We start from the raw sequence: 20,687 nt of genomic DNA, 5'->3' as shown, positions 1-20,687 counted from the left end.
TGAGTGGGTACATCAAATGCTTAACACTCCTCTGATTGAATATGCTACTTACCAGTATGCATCTGTTCTTGGCATGTAGGGCTGCTAACATTCATATCTTAGCATTAGATCGCCGCCTAGTGTTGGGCTCGGATGATTGCACATTGTTGTCCTGGAAGAGTCTTCGAAGTATCCTGAGATAGGTGGCTCCTCCCCTGGACTACAGTGCGCATGGGCATCGGCTCCATCCCCAGATTGTTTTTCGCCATTGTGGCAGAAGATGGAGTGAAAAGTGTAAAGGATGTCCATGCTAATGAATAAATACAATAGTATATCTGCAGCTGCGACAGGCACCGGGGAGGAGGGCGGGCGATATGAATGTTAGCAGCCCTACATGCCAAGAACAGATGCATACTGGTAAGTAGCATATTCAGTTCGAGGCATGTGGGCTGCTAAATTCATATCTTAGCATAGAATACATAGCAGTCCCTCCATCAGCGGCGGTTGCCCGTGCCAGCTGCAGAAACCTGAAAAAGTGTTTTGAGAACAGCCTGTCCTACAGCAGCCTGCTGTTTGGAATGCACATCAACACAGTAGTGTTTTGTGAAGGTGTGTGGTGTGACCCACGTGGCTGCTCTGCAAATGTCCTCTAAAGGAATGTTCCCCAGGAAAGCCATGGATGCCCCCAGTTTGCGTGTGGAGTGCGCCCTGGGGGGTATTGTTAAAGTGCGCTTTGCTTTTTGATAACATATCTGGATGCACTTAACAATCCACCTGGCTATCCCTGCCTTGGAGATTGGGTTGCCTTTGTGTTGTGGTGCGAAGGCAACAAAGAGTTGTTTTGTCTTTCGAAAGTGTTGTGTCCTGTCTATGTAGTACATCAACGCCCTTCGTACATCTAAGGTATGGAGCATCCTTTCCGCCACCGTTTGCGGGTTTTGAAAGAATGCTGGTAAGTCAATGGTCTGGTTTAGATGAAACTGTGACACCACCTTAGGAAGGAATTTAGGGTTAGTGCGTAGCACTACCCTATTTGGGTGAATTTGAATGAATGGCTCTTGTATTGTGAGCGCTTGCAGCTCACTGACACGCCTCAGAGACGTAATAGCTATAAGAAAGGCCACTTTCCACGTAAGGAATTGGAGCTCACACGAGTGCAGTGGCTCAAATGGTGGTCCCATCAGTCTGGTGAGAACGACGTTGAGGTTCCACACCGGAGCTGGTGGTGTCCTTGGGGGAATGACTCTTTTCAGACCTTCAAGGAAGGCTTTAATGGCGGGCACTCTGAAGACAGAGAGGTGCTGCCTGTTCTGAAGATAAGCCGCTATGGCGGATAGATGTATCCTAATGGAAGTGTACGCCAGATTGCACTTGTAGAGATGCAACAGATAGCAGATGATGTTGGGGATAGATGCATCTAGTGGGTTGATGTCATTGGATGTACAGTAGATGACAAAACGCTTCCACTTAGCAGCATAGCATGCTCTAGTAGTTGGTTTCCTCGCCTCCTTGATGATGCTCATGCATTCTGGAGGTAGGTTAAGGTACCCAAACTCTAGGACTTCAGGAGCCAGATCGCCAGGTTGAGCTGTTGCGGATCTGGATGCTGAATTTCTCCATGGTTCTGCGTCAAAAGACTGGGCGTGAGGCGCAGTCTTTGATGCGGTACCACTGAGAGTTCGAGGAACGTGGTGTACCAAGCCTGGCGCGCCCACGTTGGAGCAACTAGGATGAGGGTCATCTCGTGTTGCCTTAGTTTTCTTGCGACCAGCGGTATTAGGGGGGCTGGCGGAAAAGCGTACGCAAATTTGCCTGACCAGTTCATCCATATCGCATTCCCCTGCGACTGTGGGTGAGGGAACCTGGCGGCAAAGAGTTGGCATTTTGCGTTCTCTTTTGTGGCAAACAGGTCTATCTCCGGATGACCCCACTGCTGGAAGTACGGGTGGAGGACAGATGGGTGTAACTCCCACTCGTGCATTTGATGGCTGTACCTGCTGAGCAGATCCGCCATCTGATTGTCCTTCCCTGGGAGGTGTTCTGCCATGAGGAAAATGTTCCTCTGAATGGCCCACTTCCACATGCTCTGAGCCAGGTGAGACAGCTGTGGCGAGTGGGTGCCTCCCTGCTTTTGGATGTAGTACATCGCGGTCATGTTGTCCGTCCGGACTAGCACGACCTTGTTGCACAGATGTACAATGAAGGACTTGAGCGCCATGAAGATTGCCATCAGTTCCAGATAGTTGATGTGCATCTTCTGTTGTTGCGTTGTCCATAGTCCCTGCACCGTATAGTCGAGCACATGAGCTCCCCATCCCTGGAGAGATGCGTCCGTTGTCAGGACAATCTGCGGCACAGGCTCTTGGAACAGTCGGCCCTTGCAAAGGTTGTGTGGAGTCCACCAATGCAGAGAGTCGTATGCCCGACTGGTAACCAACACTAGGTCTGTCAATTGGCCACGAGCCTGTGTCCACTGATTCGCTAAGCACTCCTGGAGCGGGCGCATGTGTAGACGTGCGTGAGGGACAATGAAGATGCAGGAGGCCATCATGCCTATCAACTGCATGAACACTCTCGCTGGCAGCGAGTGTTGTGGCGTGAATCTTTGGATCAGGGCCTGAATGCTGTCTATCCTGACTTGGTTTGGCTGAGCCATGGCCGTCAGGGTGTTGATCGTTGCACCTAGGAACTGCCGGACATGTGCCGGCTGAAGATGCGATTTTGGGTAGTTTAGGGAGAAACCCAGATCGTGAAGAAGGTGAATTGTAGTTGACATGTCCGCGGCGCACTGCTGCTCTGACTTGGCTTGTACGAGCCAGTCGTCTAGGTAGGGGTAGACATGGATGTTCTGCCTCCTGAGGTGCGCCGCTACTGTCGCCAGACACTTGGTGAACACCCTCGGGGCTGTTGTGACTCCGAAGGGTAGGACCTTGAACTGATAGTGTTTTCCTTGAATAGTGAACCTGAGGTATTTCCTGTGTGACGGGTGTAGTGGAATATGGAAATACGCATCCTTGAGATCCAAGGTTGCTAAGAAGTCCCCTTGTTTTAGCAAGGGAAGAATCTGTTGCAGCGTAAGCATGTGGAAATGTTCTGATAGTATGTAGAGGTTGAGGGGGCGTAGATCTAGAATGGGTCTGAGAGATCCGTCCTTCTTTGGAATAAGGAAGTACAGGGAGTATACCCCCGTGCCTTCTTCTCCCACCGGCACTTGCTCGATTGCTCCCTTTTGCAGCATCACCACTACTTCCTGCTGCAATAAGAGCAAGTGCTCTGCGGACATAGGCCTTTGCCTTGGCGGGATGTTGGGTGGAGTGGACTTTAATTCTAGGCAATAACCATACTGGACTAGTTGTCGCACCCACCTGTCTGTGGTGATGTTTTTCCAGACGGGCAGGAACTGCTGCAGTCTCCCCCCGACAGGTGTTAGGTGGTCAGGGGGCAGTGACAGAGAGTCACTGTTTGCTTGGAGTAGAGGAGCGGGGGTTGTTGTTTCCTCTGCCGCGACCTCTGTTGCTGTTATTTCTGTAACCTCCCTTGTTCTGTTTTGTGAAAGAGGATTGTGCCCCACCTTTCGAGAACTGGGATTGTTGACCCATTTGTCCTCTGGTGACCCCACGTGCGCCTGAGCGACGAAAATTGCTGCCACGAAACTGTTGTGATTGCAGGGCCCCCATGGATTTAGCAGTTTCCGTGTCTTTTTTTATTTTCTCTAGGGTGGTGTCAACATCTGGACCAAACAGACTATCAGGATTGACCGGCTGATTAAGAATTGTTGTCTGAATATCCGGTTTAAAGCCTGAGATGCGTAGCCACGCCTGTCGTCTTAGCATAACACTAGTGTTGACAGCCCTAGCAGCTGTATCCGCAGCGTCAAGCGCACACTTGATGGCTGCGTTTGAGATGAGCTTCCCCTCGTTAATGAGCAGTTGTGTGGCTTCCTGGAACTGTGGAGGCAGGTGTTGTACAACCTGTTCTAGGGTGTCGTAGTGCGCCCTATCGTAACGCGCCAGGAGCGCCTGTGTATTGGCGATGCGCCAAAAGTTCGCCGCCTGTGCAGCCACTCTTTTGCCTCCTGCCTCAAGCACTTTGGACTCCTTATCCGGGGGAGGAGCTTCACCCGTTGTCTGGGAGTTGGCACGTTTCCTGGCATTGGCAACCACAAGAGAGTCCAGTGGCAATTGTCCCCGGATGTAGGCGGGGTCCGCAGGTGCAGGCCTGTACTTCTTTTCAATGCGAGGGTTGACCACTCTCGCTCTTGTAGGCTCCTTAAAAATGTCCCCAGCATGTTTGAGGACACCTTTTAGCATAGGAAGTGTTTTTACTGTCCTTTCAGAGATTGCAAAGGTGTCGAAAAGGAAGTCTTCCTCAACCGGGTCGGCATGCATGTCCACATCATGATTAGCTGCCGCCCTTTCAAGTAGTGCATGAAAGCCTGCTGAGTCCTCAGTCGGGGATGCACGTGCATTAAAGAGCTGCGGGTCTTGGCCCACACCTTGGGTGTTCTGGTCACCAGTGTCATCGTATGAATCCGGTTGTACATCAGGTTCATCGATAGGGAAATTGTACTGCTCATCCTCATCATACCCCTCACCCACAGAGTGCTCTGGGGAGGGAGTAGGGCTCCGTCTTGGAGGAGGCTGGATTGGTTCCGTGAGGCGTCAAGGGGCACCCTCTTTTTCTTCAGTGGGATGATGTAGGAGTCCACTGGCTCCGAAGTGATTTTCCTTTTATAGAGTGTCAGCTTGCCTGTGGCAGCATCGATGAAATGCTCTGAATCGTCTTCCGATTCGAGTACCCGACGTGGAAGAGGGCCAGCCGGCGAAGAAACCTGTTTCGGAGCCGATTTTGTTGAAAACGCTTTCGGCGCCTCCTTAGGTGGCAAGAGAAAGAGGAGTTTTCCAGAAGGCTTTGCCGGAGTGTCCTTTTGCGGCTGCGGTGATGGTATCGGAGCCGATGGGGCAAAGGCTTTCTCCCTGATTCTCTGCAGTGACTCCGCAATGGGGGACGGTACACTGCCAGTGGGTTTCGTCGCCGACAAGGATGCTTTGATCGGTCCCTCGGATCCGACGTCTTCGTGGGCCTTGTGCGCTTTTGGCGCGGAACCCGTCTTCGGCACCTCCGATTCTTGAGGCCGGGGCGCAGACTTCTTGTGCGTAGCCTCTTTGGAGCCGACCTTGGCGGGCTTGGACGGCGTCGTAGCCGCTGATCCGTGCCGACCATCTTTCTTGGAGGCCCCCTCCTCGGGCGTCGGTTTCGATTTTGGAGCATCGGAATCGACAGACTTCTTCGGCTTCTGCGGACCGGAGGTCGACGGAGCCGATGGGGTGACGGGCACCGTTTTCTTCACCGGCACGGCAGCCATCTTAGGGACACTCGAGTCCTTAGGTTTCAGTTTCGTTTTCGGGTCGGCCATTTTAGGTGTCGACGATCCCGATGGTTTCAGTTTCGGTTTCGAAACAGCGTGCCCAGCAAGTGAGTCCGTAGCCGGGCCTGAAGGCGGGGCTGTGGCTTGCGGCAACGGGTCTTGGGTAAGGCCGACAGGCGATCCCGTGTCCCGGTCGGTATCTTCGTAACCTTCGGGGCAGAGCTCGTCCCCCGAGCTGTCTGCCGCGGCCCCATAAATCTCATCGTCGTCTCCTACCTCTTCGACGTATTCGAGGACTTGACCCGCGACTCCGTCGTCGTCTCCCGGATCCGCCTCGACCTCCGTCTCTGGTGGGGAGATTTGTAGATGGTGACCCTGGACCTCTTCTTCCTGGTCGCCGAAGATGTTCTCCGGATCCGGGGCCGCTTGCCTAGCTTCCAAGCGCACCGCGCGTCGAAGCTTGAGAGTTTTCTTGGAGCGGAACTGTGCACAGGCCTTGCACTTGCCGTCGTCGTGGTCCGGCGAAAGGCACTTGTTACACACGGGGTGTAGATCGATGTGTGGGTACTTGGACCCACAGAGCGGGCAGTACTTAAACGGGCTCCGCTCCATGTCCGTAAAGGCTTGCAGTCGTGTCGCGATGAGAAGGCCTCAAAGTTCAGAGAGCGAAGAAAACTCCGCTTATTCCGGCTCCAAGAGACGGAAGACTCGAGACCGTGCGCAGACAATACCGACGCAAGAAAATCGAGGCCTTTTGGCCGCTAAAAGTTAGTTTTTCTTGGTTCCGACAGTAAGACGTCGAGACCACATCCGAACCCAATGGCGGAAAAAAACAATCTGGGGATGGAGCCGATGCCCATGCGCACTGTAGTCCAGGGGAGGAGCCACCTATCTCAGGATACTTCGAAGACTCTTCCAGGACAACAATGTGCAATCATCCGAGCCCAACACTAGGCGGCGATCTAATGCTAAGATATGAATTTAGCAGCCCACATGCCTCGAACACTGCCTTACTGCTCGACCAAGCTACCACTTTTTAGAGTATGGTTCTATCTAACTTTACTGTAAATGGTCCTGCAGCACACCCTTTTCTTTTACCTAATCCGATTTACGGTTTCTGTCGATATTTTATCCATTTTAGCGTGCAGCACTCCATAATGCTCCGTCCCAAACAAGCATCTGAATTAAACAGCTCTGTAAAGGGCACGGGTGGTCCGTGCCACAGAGGAGTTGCACAGCCATATGCACAAATGTAAATGATATTCACACATAATCCATATTTTCTCCAAGTTCATCCAATTTTTATTCCAAGTTATATTCCAATGTTTACTCATTTTTTCACCATCACGTCAAAGACACGAAGTTTTCAAATTTTTATGCATCTTAATACTCTGAGAGTGCCCATCCGGGCTTAATCACAGGCAATTGCTTAAAACTTCAAGGTTCCAGAACAATCTTTTGTACCCAATGCATTTCGGTCCACTTGACCTTCTTCGGGGGTATCTACAATGTTAAAAGCAGGTTTTAATAAACGCTCCATTAATAAAAGCTCCATTAGTAAAAATGGGCTAAGTTTAAGAATACAGGACGGGGTAGCTAACAGCGTGCGCAAGAGTTAATATACACTGTTTAGTTGTAGCACTTATGAACTAGGAGAGACACTTGGATTATTTGGTTGTTGTTGTATTTTTACAGAGTATTAAGATGCATAAAAATTTGAAAACTTCGTGTCTTTGACGTGATGGTGAAAAAATGAGTAAACATTGGAATATAACTTGGAATAAAAATTGGATGAACTTGGAGAAAATATGGATTATGTGTGAATATCATTTACATTTGTGCATATGGCTGTGCAACTCCTCTGTGGCACGGACCACCCGTGCCCTTTACAGATCTATCTAACTTTAACCTCTGCCTACCAAGGGAGACCTTTGGACTCTATACACACTGTACCTCACTTTGGTGCAGAATATATAGAGCCAGTTTTTTACAGTACCTTATTAGCAGGAGCCCAGGGCGCAATCAATCAAAGCACATCAGCAATTCAGCAGAGTGGACGCAACCATGCAGAAAGAGGGCACTCTTACAAGGGTCCAGGTGCATGAGCCCTGTACTCCTATAGTGTCTAAGTCAATTCTTAGACATTGTAAGTGCAGTAATGCCATTAAGAGTATATGGTGCTGGGAATTGGTCCATTATGAACTCCACAGCTCGATAATGGCTTTACAGAAAACTGACAAGTTTGGTATCAAGATTCTCAGCACATTAAACCCACTTTGATGCCAGTGTGGGATTTAATGAAAATTGCACACAGAGTGCATCTTGGAGATGCCACAGAAAAACGACCTAACACCAGTGTCCAGGCTGAGTGACTGCTCCCCAGCTGCCACCACCAGACAGGTTTATGGTCCCCTGGGTCATGAGCCTGCTGCTCTCGGGGGTCTGAAACAATGCACATCATGGGACGAGGTGCCAGCCTCCTCCCACAGGATGGGCAGGGTCTACAAAGAGGAAGCTTCAAAGGCTTGCCGCCCTTGCTAGCTATCCCAGCCCTTTGCTGCTTCCAGCAACTGGCTACCATCGGTTCTGACCCCCACTCTGGGCGGAAGAATCGGTGGGAAAATCCAGTGAAGGGAGGTGTGCCCGCTTTTGCGAACCTCACCTCTAAGGTGGGGCAGGCGAGGTGAAGCACAACTCTGTCCCCGTCATCTTGCAGATGGGGGAACCCAGCCAACCAGAGTGAGGCATATGCCCCCTCCCACTTAAAGGGTGGCATAATCCGGGGTATAAAGACCCCAAGGAAGGGACCCATTGGTCCAAAACTTTACTTACCTGTAACACCTCTAAATGTAGTATTTAGGAGTAACCCTGAATCCTGCCGCCTCAGAAAAGAACCGACCAAGAAGAGAAGGACCGAAAAGCTGTGCAATAACGAAGAGGACGCTCACAGATAAGCCCCAGCCCTATTGGTCTGTCACCACCTTGAACCTGGTACAGTGAAATCCCGGTGTGTCCAGCAGCCAGCAACCTCAAGAACCCAGAGGACCAGCCCTGCCTTCCACAATAAAGACTTTGGCTCCCATGAGCACTGGATTTACTCACCAAGAAACACAGACTCCAGCCAAAACCGTGAGTCTGCACCACTCAGCACCAGACGCCCACAGCCAGAGTTCGAGTGGCCTAACACCAGGAGCAGGTCTCCCCGGCGATCCTGACACAAGATCTGGTGATCTTTGACCTGCCTCGACACTAATTCTGGAGGATCCCACCGCCCAGAGCTGGTAAGACAACCCAATGCTTTATGACACCCCTGCACCCAACGCCCTAAAGCCTTGGGTGGCCCAACGCCCTAAAGCCTTGGGTGGCCCAACCAACATCCCCAGGCATCCCAACTTACCTCACCAACCAGTGGTCACCTCCACAAAATGTTCATCCCAGAGCCTGCAGCCTTTGTTGCAACTGGAGAATCCCCATTTAAAACAGGGCACCCGATGCCAAAACAGCACCGTGCACCCAGCCGCCCCAACACAGCTGTGTAAGAAAGTGGCTCTGTATATACTGCACCAAAGTAAGGTACAGTGTGCACGGAGTCCACAGTTCCCAGAGGTTTGGCAGAGGTTAAAGTTAGATATAACCTTACTCTCAAAAGTGATAGCTTGTCGAGCAGTAAGGCAGTATCAGAGGACAATGTAAAGCATTTGTTGTACATGCTCAGTCAGCAGATGGTCTCACACACACAAGAACGTGGGGGTCCGATACCGACATATTTCAGCGACAGGCCCCACAAGACTTAAAAGCCGGGCATCCCTACTAGCACCAGGAGAAGTATGGGGAGACAAAAGTCTTGAAATAATGGTGAAAAAGTGACCAAGGTCATGCTCAATCCGGATCTGCGATTACTGGCACGGAAAAAGAAAACCGACGTCAGCGCGCATGGGTGGCGCCCAAGTACTCTCCATGACGTCATCTCACCGCCGCCGACACCAGTGACAGACGGAGCCGCAGGACACCACCCACCGATGCGCAGGTGTACTGCTGAGCAAAACTTTCTAGATCCAGTCTGACGTCTGGGGATATTCTAAGGTAAGGAATCTATCGCTAACGTGTCTCTTTCAGATATAACCTTACTCTCAAAAGTGGTAGCTTGGTCGAGCAGTAAGGCAGTATAAGAGGACAGTGTAAAGCATTTGTTGTACACAGTCAGCAAATGGTCTCACACACAAGAACTGAACTCTAGGCCAATTGTTTTGCATATAAAAATATATTGTTTTATTTTAGAACCACAAGTAGGTATAAAAAATACTTTCTCAGAATGAAATGCTACAGTCGAATACTTTCAAAGAGCAATAGACTTTTCAATGCAATAGATACAGTTGTTGCAATATGCAACACAAGTTAAACTATTATAACATTGAGCTCAATGGGAATTTTTAAGTAAATGCAATACTAATTACTTTCATAGGTTTTTCTTACTCAGGGCTGGTGCATCTCCTGTAAACAGTTGAAAGAAATCATTTATGTTACACAGGCGATTTTCAAGGTATATTTGTAGGTTTCAAAAATCGACAGAAGAATTTCTGGTAAAAACCAGGCAATGTTATCCATAGTGGAAACATGTCCTGTTTGTGGATCAATGTAGATCCTTTTTTGCAAGGATCAGCTTGAAAAAGCTCCTCTTCTTGAGGAACCGCTTTCGGCGCAGATTTTTTCGGTTCTGGGCATGGTTGTAGCATGTCTTTAGCCTTAGGAGCTGTTATAGAGTCCTTTGGCGTAGGTTTCGGCACTGAAGATATTGTCTTTGGAGTCGAGGCCTGTTTCATGGGCTTGGAAGCAGGCTTTGTAGGTTTCGGCACAGAAGATTTCGGGCTTGGAAGCTGTTTTGGTCGGCTTGGAAGCGTCAGAAACAGGCATCATTGTTTTCGGAGCCGTCTTGTCTTTAGGAGTCGACGGTTTCGGAGTGTTTCAGAACAGGGACTTCTTTCGGTTCCGAGGGAGCTGGTGGTATCGGCACATGCGGTTTGCTCGGTATGGAGCTACCGGAAGGCTTTAATAATTTCTTCGGAGCCAGGCACAATGGCATGGCTTTTGAAGCAGTGTTTCGGTCTCGACTGGGCCCCTAAGGTGGAGTTTTGACCTTTGCCTTCGATTTAGGTGTGGGGCTGGGGTAGGGGCAGTAGGACTCAAGCGGTGGGATGGAGTCATCGGAGTCATCTGCCTCAGACATTATTTGGCGATCCAAATATTCCTCTGGGACACATGGACCTTCGTTGAAGATACCCACCGGTTCTGGAGCCGATCTCTGCATATCATGCCGACGGGCCCTCTGATCTCTAATGGTCTTTTTGGATCGAAAGGATGCACAGGCTGTACAGCTCGACTCGTCGTGTTCTTGCAATAAGCACAGGCTACACACCTCGCGATGGTCGCTGTGTGGAACTTTTGCTCCACACTCTTGAACAGCGTCCTTTCCATGAGTTGCAGGCCTCACGGCATGGATAGGCCCAACGGCCCGCGTTGACGACCGGAATCGATCTGATGAAATCGAGTCGATAGTTATCGATATCGAAAGCTGTTTGGTAAATTTTTTACGTGTCAAACTACTTGAAAGTAGATTTCGAACCAGAGCAGAAAAGTTGCATCCGAACCCCATGGCAGAAAAAAACAATCCAAGGATGAGTCGATGCCCATGCGCACTATCGTCCAAGGGAGGAGTCACCTATCTGTAACTACAAAGACTTATTTCAAGACAACAACAACATGCAATCATCCGAGCCTAACACCAGGTGGCAATCTAATGCTCCGTGTGAGATCTGCAGCTCATATGCCTGGAACCAGTAATTTCCACTGTATTGAAAGCATTTACAGACCTTGAGAAGTACCATTTACACTTACCTTTACCGGACTTGCTTGGTTCGAGAAAAAAACTAAAACTAAATATTTTTGAACAAATAACTTGGTCTTAGTTCAGTCTGAGTGTGTGACATCATTTGCTGATTGAGTGTGTACAACAAATGCGTAACACTACCCTCTGAAAAAAGCCTTCCTGCTCGCCCACACTACCACAAATAGAGAGAAAGGTGCTATCTACTACTCTGCCTACCATTGGGGTTCCACGGGACTCTGTACACACTATACCTCATTTTGGTATAGTATATACAGTATATACAGAGCCAGCTTCCTACAACATTGGCCTGGAGTCAGTCATTGAGTGTTTTCCTGCCTTGTAGGAGTATGTACACCAAATGCATTCACCCTACCCTCTAATAAGCCTAACTGCTCAGCCCAGCGGTAAGATTATCTACTTTAACCTCTGCCATACCTTTTGGGACTCACTGGACTGTGCTTCATTTTGGTATAGTATATGCTGAGCTGGTTTCCTACTCTATGGAATCCTCAAGTGGATCTTTTTCGTTGTGGTGTCTATACATATAAAATGCAGTCTACTTTTATAAACTGGTGTTGGATTACTTTAGTGTCTTGTCAATTTCGTCAATTGCTTTGGTGGTGTTCAAATGCTTATTGGTTGTTCCTTGTGTAAGCCCGGCTGCTCAATCACAGCTAACCTGGGTTCAGTTGAAGGCTTGACAAACAAAACTAAATGGTCCTAAAGTGCTTGGTACATATTTCACGGTGAGGTCAGACAACCACACCATATAGTTCACCCCATTTCCTCACGAAGACTTGTACTCCCCTGAAACACATTCCAGAGGTAACTTGAAAACAAGCCTACTACTTTCATACTTGAATCGCAGACTGCAAGACCCCTTCTACTCAAGAGAATGCACAAGCTAGGCCACTGCACTCCCATTCTAAATGAGCAAGAGCCTCTTGAGAATTTAACAAAGAAACTTCCCTGCTAAAGCCAGCCCCACAAATCGTGTTGTAAAACCCCCTTGAGATTACCTTCACCAAAGATCTAGGAATACATATTACAGAAGAAAACAAGTTACTTACCTGTAACTTTGATTCCCCAGTATTGGTAACTTTAATAGATTCCCATGCTTTGTATCATTCCCTGTCGTCGGAATGGGAGCCTCGGTAGTATCACAACCATAGAAACAAAAGAGGAAAAATAGGCCTAGGCCTCATCTCATTTGTATCCTATCCAACTCTTTGTGTAAAAGAGACCAAACTCCTGTAAGGACCAATCAGAATAGCCTCACCCTCTAGAACCTTCCTGAGAGAGCTCAGAGCCTCAGATAGATTTTCGTAGCCATTGTGTAAACCGCCACAATCTCCGTAAAAAGACCGAGCTTTCCCAGGGGAGGAGGGCGGGCGCATGAGAATCTATGGAAGTTACCAATACTGGGGAACCAAAGTTACAGGTAAGTAACTTGTTTTCTTGCCCCAGTATTGGAACTTTCATAGATTCCCATGCTTTGTATCTGAGTAGCTAGCAGTAAATAACCAAGACACATTTTGTAGATACATGGCATCATACAATATATATAGTAATACTTATAGCATAGCCAAACAAGAAAACAAAATGTGCTCACCAGGATGGAGGGATCGGCGGGAAAGCTCACCTCTCAATGAAACAGATTCCGCAGAACTGCTTGACCAACAGCTGCATCGTCTCGTCCTGCAGATTCCAGGCAGTAGTGTCTCGTGAAGGTATGAGTACTGCTCCACGTTGCTGCCCTGCAAATGTCTTTAATGGCGACTCCAGAGAAAAGAGCCACAGACGATGCCACAGACCTTGTGGTATGTGCACGGACCTTCCGTTCCAGTGGCTTGCCCGCTTCCTGATGACAGAATTGAATCGCACTGGAGATCCAGAGGGAAATGCCACTCTTAGCCAAAGGAAACCCTTCCGTGGTGCGCTGTAGGACACAAACAACTGGGTTGATTTCCGAAAGGGTTGTGTGCGTTCTAAGTAGAATTTTAAGCATCTCTGAACGTCCAAAGAATGTAATGTGCGTTCCGCAGGCGTAGAAGGGCGCGGAAAGAAAGATTTTAAAATCAAAGGTTCATTCAAGTGGAACTCAGATGGCACCTTAGGAATAAACTTCGGATTGGTGCGAAGAATAAGAACATCCTTTTTGAATTGAAGGAATGGATGCACTATGGAGAGGGCTTGAAGTTCACTAACTCTTCTCGCTGATGTAAGAGCTAAGAGGAGGGCAAGTTTCCAAGACAGGAACTTCAAGTCCGCCTTGTGCACCGGCTCAAACGGAGCTTTCATGAGTTGAGCCAGGACAAGATTGAGCTGCCAAACTGGTGGAGGAGGCCGAACTGGAGGATACATCCGGAATAAGCCTTTCAAGAATTGTTTAACAATCCTAGAGGACCATAGGAAGGACCTGAAGAACTACGCCGAAACCTTGATATGGCTGCAAGATGCACCTTCACAGACGAATGCGCCAACCCAGACTTAGCCAATGATAGTATATATGGCAATAGTTGATGAGGCAGCGATTTGTAAGGATGGAGACCTGGTCTTTGACACCATAGGCAGAACCTCTTCCATTTTGCCTTGTAAGTTTTATTAGTGCTCGAGCCTGTGACAAAACTTCTCTATATTCCTGGGAGAGATTCAGATGACGGAACTGTGTTCAGGAGCCACGCTGTCAAGTGCAGCGATTTCGGATCCGGATGGTAAACCTGTCCTTGATTCCTTGACAACAGGGACGGAATTGGTTGCAAGCGAATTGGAGGAGCCTGGGAGAGCCGCAGGAGCTCTGTGTACCAAAACTGCCGGGGCCACGCTGGTGCAATGAGAATCTTCTTGCATGGTTCTGCCTTCATTTTCCTGAGTACTCGAGGAATGGGGGGAATTGGAGGAAAAGCGTAAAAGAATGCGCTGTACCAGGCCATCGAAAGGGCGTTCCCCAGGGACCCCTGATGGTGAACTTTGCTTGCGTAAAACTGGCATTTGGCGTTCACCGGAGAGGCAAAGAGGTCGATGATTGGTGTCCCCCAAACCGAGAACACACTCTCCAGAATGGACTGATTTAATTCCCATTCGTGAGTCACCTCTGTCTGGCGACTCAGGGCATCCGCCTTGACATTGAGTGAGCCTGCCAGGTGTTCGGCTCTCAGACTGATGCTGTGAAGAATCGCATAATCCCAGATCCTCTGAGCTTCCTTGGACAGAGTCTGCGACCTCGTTACCCCATGCTTGTTGACGTAGTGCATGGCCGTCGTATTGTCCGTCCGGACTAGCACTGTATGATTGCGAACTCGGGGAAGGAAAGCCTGCAAAGCCAACCGAATGGCTGTCAGCTCCAACAAATTGATATGGCTCCGGCGCTGCTCTGGACTCCAGTGCCCGCTGACTTGAAGCTCTCGGAGCACTGCTCCCCAGCCGTCCAAAGAGGCATCCGTGGTCATGATCGGGGGGATGGTGAAATTCTGAACGTTAGACCTTGTGCGATATTGTCTTGTACTAGCCACCATTCGCATGCCTTTCTCATTGCTGATGTCACCAAGAAGCATTGTCGGTGGATGCGACGAAATGTCGTGGAGACGTCATTTCCGGTGTAATTTTCATCTTTTGCAGTGGAAAATGCATTTTTTGACCCGTCGACGGTTTCGTCGACGAAGCCGTCGTCGATGGTGCAGCAGTCGTCGACGGTATTGTCGATGGAATCGTCGACGGTATAGCGGCCTTAGTCGACGAAATCTTGGTCGTCGACGGAACTCGTCGTCATTACCATCAGCGTCGACGTCGAAGTTGTCGTCTTCGTCGACATAGTTTTCGTCGTCGGCGAGGCCGTCGACAGCACCTTACCGGAGGTCATCGTCGTCGACGTGGAAGAAGCTATCGTCGACGAACCGGGATCCTTGAATGACGACGAAGTCGTCGACGTGGAGATCGCTACCGCCGACGAGCCAGTCGACGGGAGCCATGGAATTGGCGGGAATTTTTACAGAAGCAATCGTCGTCGACGTACCTGATGTTTTTGCCGTCGACGGGCGCTATTTTTTCTCCGTGCGGGTTCCTGGAGTGACAGAAGAGTGTTTGTCACCTGTTTTTTCCTTTTTGGACGGAGGAGAAGTGATAGTAACCTCCTTTTTGTCCTTTGAGGCTGTAACCAATCCAGCAGCCTGTCCCTGCCTCTCCTTTTCACTTACGTGAGGAGATTGAAGGGGACCAGCCCTCTCAGACCTGTCAGAGATCTTATGAGGGGCCTTAAGAGGGGGCTCAGCTGAAGAAGAACCAGGGGGGAGACCTACCCCTCTTCCCTGATTTGAGAGAGAACGCTAGAGATGTTGAATCCTCTTCATCCGATGAGAGCACCTCCTTCAGAGTCTTCATCTTTTGAAGCCAGGTCAAAATCCGACCCTCTCTGTCACGAAGTGTCTTAGTAGAGAAGGTTCTACAAATTTTGCAGTCTGTGCCCTTGTGGTCTGGGTATAAGCAATAAATACAGTTGTCATGCTTATCTTCCACAAAAAGTCGTTTTTTCCCCACAAGAGGCACAGGATCAGAATAAGGCCTTCTTCTACTTGTCAGACATGTCTTGATTTCCAGAAATATTGAAGAAATAACCAAAGATTGAGAAAACTGAGCAGAGCTCAGTGGAGACTCCCTAGCAAAACGTGCGGTAGAAAAATCTGAGGCTCTGATCTCTCTCAGGAAGGTTCTAGAGGGTGAGGCTATTCTGATTGGTCCTTACAGGAGTTTGGTCTCTTTTACACAAAGAGGTGAATAGGATACAAATGAGATGAGGCCTAGGCCTATTTTTTCTCTTTTGTTTCTCTGGTTGTGATACTACCGAGGCTCCCATTCCGACGACAGGGAATGATACAAAGCATGGGAATCTATGAAAGTTCCAATACTGGGGCAAAAAGCGTTATACAAAAATCATTACATATCTCCATGTGAACCTTCATGATTGGTGATGGTCCAATGGAGCTAAAGCGCGGCTGGCCTAGAAAAATGAAGACACGGTGGCCATAGCTTTTTCAAACCATGTAGAAGACTACAAATTCAAAACGATGTCCGTGTATTGGCACATAGGTAGGTTTAGGGTTCCAGAGAAGTCCGAGATTACTGCTACAGGCAGGTAAAATCGATTACATTTAAATTAAAGGTCAAGAAAAACCCGGAGGTGTCTAGTACCTGCAAGACCAGAGTGCCAACAGAAGTGTTTCTAGCTCCGACACAAGGTACAAGGTTGTAACGTAACAGAGACCTATGGTAAATATTAACCTCTATGGACGTGTATAAATGGAAGTTCTGAAGCAGAGTTTAATAGAAAATAGGAAAGTATACTAGGCAGAAAAAAGTGTACAATATTTGCATAAGATCTCCAGGCAGAAAGCCTGAAATTACAGACTTCAGCTTTCAATATCTCAGGAATGAAGACTACCCATCCAACAATCCTCAATGAAACAAAAGAAATCACCCAAACTAGTATCCTGAAAAAAGGAGCCCCACAGGTACTTAATGGAAGCATCCAACAGAGTAACAGACTATCCAGTCAAAACGGCAGCAGGTGTTAGTTTCATGAAGTCCAGTCACAGAGTCTATGTTCTCATAGTCTGAGCTTGGAGTTGTGTGCAGAGGATGGCTAGGGTGCAAGTTCAACACATCCTTCTTATAAGGGTTAGCATGGCCTTTAGGAAACCACATGTCACGATTTTCCAGGGGCGTGTATATATACAGGTTGGAGCACCAACGACAGGCCCCAGAATGTACACCAGCATTATGGAAACTAGCTTGGACAAGAGGTCTTGAAACGACGACGCCTTCTGAATTGCTACAGATAGGAAGATTAATTTGGTTCCAGAACAGGTAAGCAACTTCTAGTAGATCAGGCATGACTCCAAATCAGGATTTCTCAGGCTGAAGTATAGAAAGAAAAAGCAACTACTAGCCTCCAGGAATACAGGAGAGGGGTGGTAAGGGGTAACTGGGAGGGAGCAGACTCATCCCTCCCTGAAGGCGATGGAGCTGCTCAACAAGCTGGTGTTAGTTTCTCTTTATCACACAGTGCACCACTATAGCTGTATGGTTCTTTCAAAATTTAACAGGAGTGCTAAACACCCGATTGACATAGTTAGGTGTGTCATTTCAATCCTCACAGCACCCAGCAGTCAAACATTCAAGAGATCACTTTGCAGCATTTTTTGGGAAAGCCTATCAAGTTTTTATAGCTGTGTCTAAGCTTTTCCAACACTTAAACAGTCAAAACCTGAAAAAGTAAATATAGTGACTGCTCACCTTTATCTGGGAATATTCAGGCTCAAACTGTTCTGTCCAAAGATCTTGTTCATAGTAAAAAAGTCCATCATTAATAGCCTTTGCAAATTCCGAGCTCAATTTGGCGCGGGAAGTATGATTGCCTGTTCTATCACCACCAGGATGCTTGCGCATGTATGGCGGAGTCTGCGTAACAATCAGGATCTTATTCACATCACGATCATCAATTTCATAGTCTGAGTCCTCATCCGACCAGTCTGTGAAGGTGTTCCTGCGACCATCAATTTGCGCCATTTCCTCATCAAACATGAAGTCCAATTCCTCTGGCTCTTCTTGATCCTTCACAGTTTTTTGCAGCTGGGGTGGAGACTTGACCTCCTCTGGATTCTACAAGAAAAGAAAGTAATATACTTGTCAGCAGATGATAGTGACCCACACCATTAAATCAATGCAAAACAAGCTTACAAACAAGTCCCATTAAATACAAGCACAGTGCACACCACAAAGTTTACGATAAATTGTTTGTGGACTTGGGATTAAACTTAGTCCACACAGTTCTTTGCTTTGCAGTTTTTAGTGGCAGAACCAGGCACTGCTTCTCAAGTCTGTTAATACAAAAAATAGTGCAATCAAGTAGCTTGTGTCGCTGCACCCCATCCTTATTTACACCTGCAAGTATTCCCACCGGCCAATCCATTTCACACAGAAGGGTGCTGTCCAATTCATTTCATGTAGATGGGTGGACAGCAGAATGCTGGAAACATGAGCCCACATCAGGGCTAGAAGTCAAATGAGGTGCAGGCTTCTACTAATTTTACACTGCAACCAGCATATTACAGACTACTGCAAAGAATCCTAAGCCAACCAGCTCAATGACTTTAGAAAAGTGGCCAAATTGTGCATCACTGTGTCTACGCTTACAGAACACAGGTGAGGCTCGGGTAGACTTTCGATGATGACATGACAGATGCACATCTCTGATGGGAGCGTTGTCTAAGAATCTGAGATTACTTAATGGGTGGCGATTGCAATCTGTGAGAAGTTGGCCTGATAAATGATGCTCACTAGTTCTAGTGATCACCTTGTATCAGTCCAAACAACCCTTATGGTGATTGGTTGTAAGTCAACCTTATAGACCAGCTATCCTAATGGTAGCATGGACAAAGCAGTCTTAGGCTAAACTCTTTTGGCATGTGAAGCCAGCTGTTTTACCACAATATAACCCCTTGAATACCAGATGAAAGGACACCACACAGGTTGTTATGAAAATAAACAGTATATTTATTAATAACAACACCTCTGAACTCTTTATGAGGTCAGAGGGCTAAGCACATGACAATCTCTTACGAAAAACACTACAAGTTGCACGAAATTACGATGGTGCCCTAGGGGCATGACAAACCATATACTAAGTAAGTGGAATGTGAAAGTCGATAATAGGAATGAGCTGTCCAGAGGCTGTAGGATCGATGGGACCACGCTATACTAACTTCAGGTAAGTAATAGGAGGCCCACGGAACGCTTGTGCAGAGTGTGAACTCACATGCGAGATGCGTAACAACGTCTATGGACAGTACAATTCAAGTTAAAAGGTGAGTACGGACAATCCTGACTAGGTAGGACTAAAACGACTGTGGAACTCGACACTAGGACAGTTAAACTACCCTTGAGCACCGAAATGCTCGTGTTACCTCACCCACGGGCCGCGGGTGTGTGGAAAAGTAAATTTTGCCATGTTCTGTGTCCCTACGCCTCATCCATCATAGGTTATGTGTGCATGACCAATATGCATATGTTATTCCCCATGTCCGATTAATGACGCAATTACAGTTGTGTCCACCTTTAGTATGCTAGTTTCCAGTCCTCGTGAATACTACGAATATCAGGCCTATGTAAAGTTACGTTGCCACGTTTCTCAGTGTGCACGTTATTCCATTATAAAGTCCCCGTTTCCAGGCCTCAAAAGGGCCCGGACCACAGATTCAGCTCCTGTCTCCTGAAGTCTCGCTGAGGAGCGATACAGCCCCCACCTGTATCCTCGACCCTTCACTTACTTCCTGCCTCGCAGTGCCCGGTGCAGCCTGGCTCTGCCTCTGAGTCTGCCAAAAGTATGTTATAGTTCCAGTTATCAGTTCAGTCCTCTTTCTCTGCATTCCTAAGCTACTGAACTGCATCAATAGTTCCCGTCATTGTCTAGCCTATGCGGCTCCACGTTAGAGAAATACTGTATTTAATGGTCATTTAGTATTCTTCATCACACACTACATGTAGAATAATGCATGGTCCAGTCTTAGAATCAAGTTAGCCTTTCCCCTCATGACTTCTAGTTTATATCAACATGTTCCCTAAACATCAGATACTAGATAGGGTTTAGGTACAAGTCGCTCCGACCCTCCAGACTTTAGTCTCTGCTCCTAGCACAGAGTTCATAGCCCCCAGCTTCTCCTAGTAATACGTCATTGCCAGTTTGCGTGCACCACCAGGTTAGAGGTCCCGGCTCCTTAGGTAGCCCCCTCCTATGTTTCCGCCCCATTCATGACATATTCTGTTACGTTTGCACCACATGTCTATGTATACGCCCAGTTACACCTACTTTTACTGTTATCTTTCGCGACTGCTACGCGTCACGCCTTCTGCTCCACCCACTGCTACGCCTACTGTAATGTAATGCTATGTGTTTGCGCTATGTATATAAGTTCATGTATTGTTATTAAAAGTTAGCGCGCTCATCCCAGACCCGGCCCCAGCAGCTGCTGGGTCATCCTATGCAGGTTGTCCTGATCCTGTCCTTATGCTGTAATAAACCTGCAGAAACTCCTACTACCTCGAATCTTGACTCTTATTTATTGAGCTATCTGTTATGCTATATGCCTAGTCAAAAATAGGGTATTATTTATTTATTTACCACATAATGGCGCCCGAATAGGGACTTGCCCTTTCCCCACGCGTCGGTGAAGCCACGCCGACCCCCTGACCCTCTACAGTCGTGACGGAACTCTTCTGCGCAGTGGCAGATATTTCTGCTCAAGTATCCCTCAGGCCCACGGAGGAGACGGAGGAGGCGGTCCAGCATCCGAACGAGACGGTGGAGGAACGCGGCGAGTCCCGACCAGAGCCCAAGCCGAGAGTCCAAGGTCCGAGGTATCCGGAGGCCCACCCGTAACTGAAGTCCGAAGTCCGTCGTCGTCA

At 48.2% G+C, this 20,687-nt stretch overlaps 1 protein-coding gene across 2 annotated transcripts in view; it reads right to left on the bottom strand.

The window, feature by feature from the left end:
• The window catches only part of LARP1 (La ribonucleoprotein 1, translational regulator), a 915,090-nt gene that overhangs the window by 368,384 nt on the left and 526,019 nt on the right, over window positions 1–20,687 (bottom strand). For both annotated transcript variants that reach the window (XM_078653680.1, XM_078653681.1), the window contains exon 11: window positions 17,520–17,885. In XM_078653680.1, coding sequence (XP_078509806.1) covers window positions 17,520–17,885 — 366 coding nt within the window. The remainder of the gene's footprint in view (window positions 1–17,519; window positions 17,886–20,687) is intronic.

This window comes from Lissotriton helveticus, chromosome 7 (assembly GCF_964261635.1).
Source record: "Lissotriton helveticus chromosome 7, aLisHel1.1, whole genome shotgun sequence".
NCBI lineage: Eukaryota > Metazoa > Chordata > Amphibia > Caudata > Salamandridae > Lissotriton > Lissotriton helveticus.
This window is presented reverse-complemented; position numbering and strand designations above follow the sequence as displayed.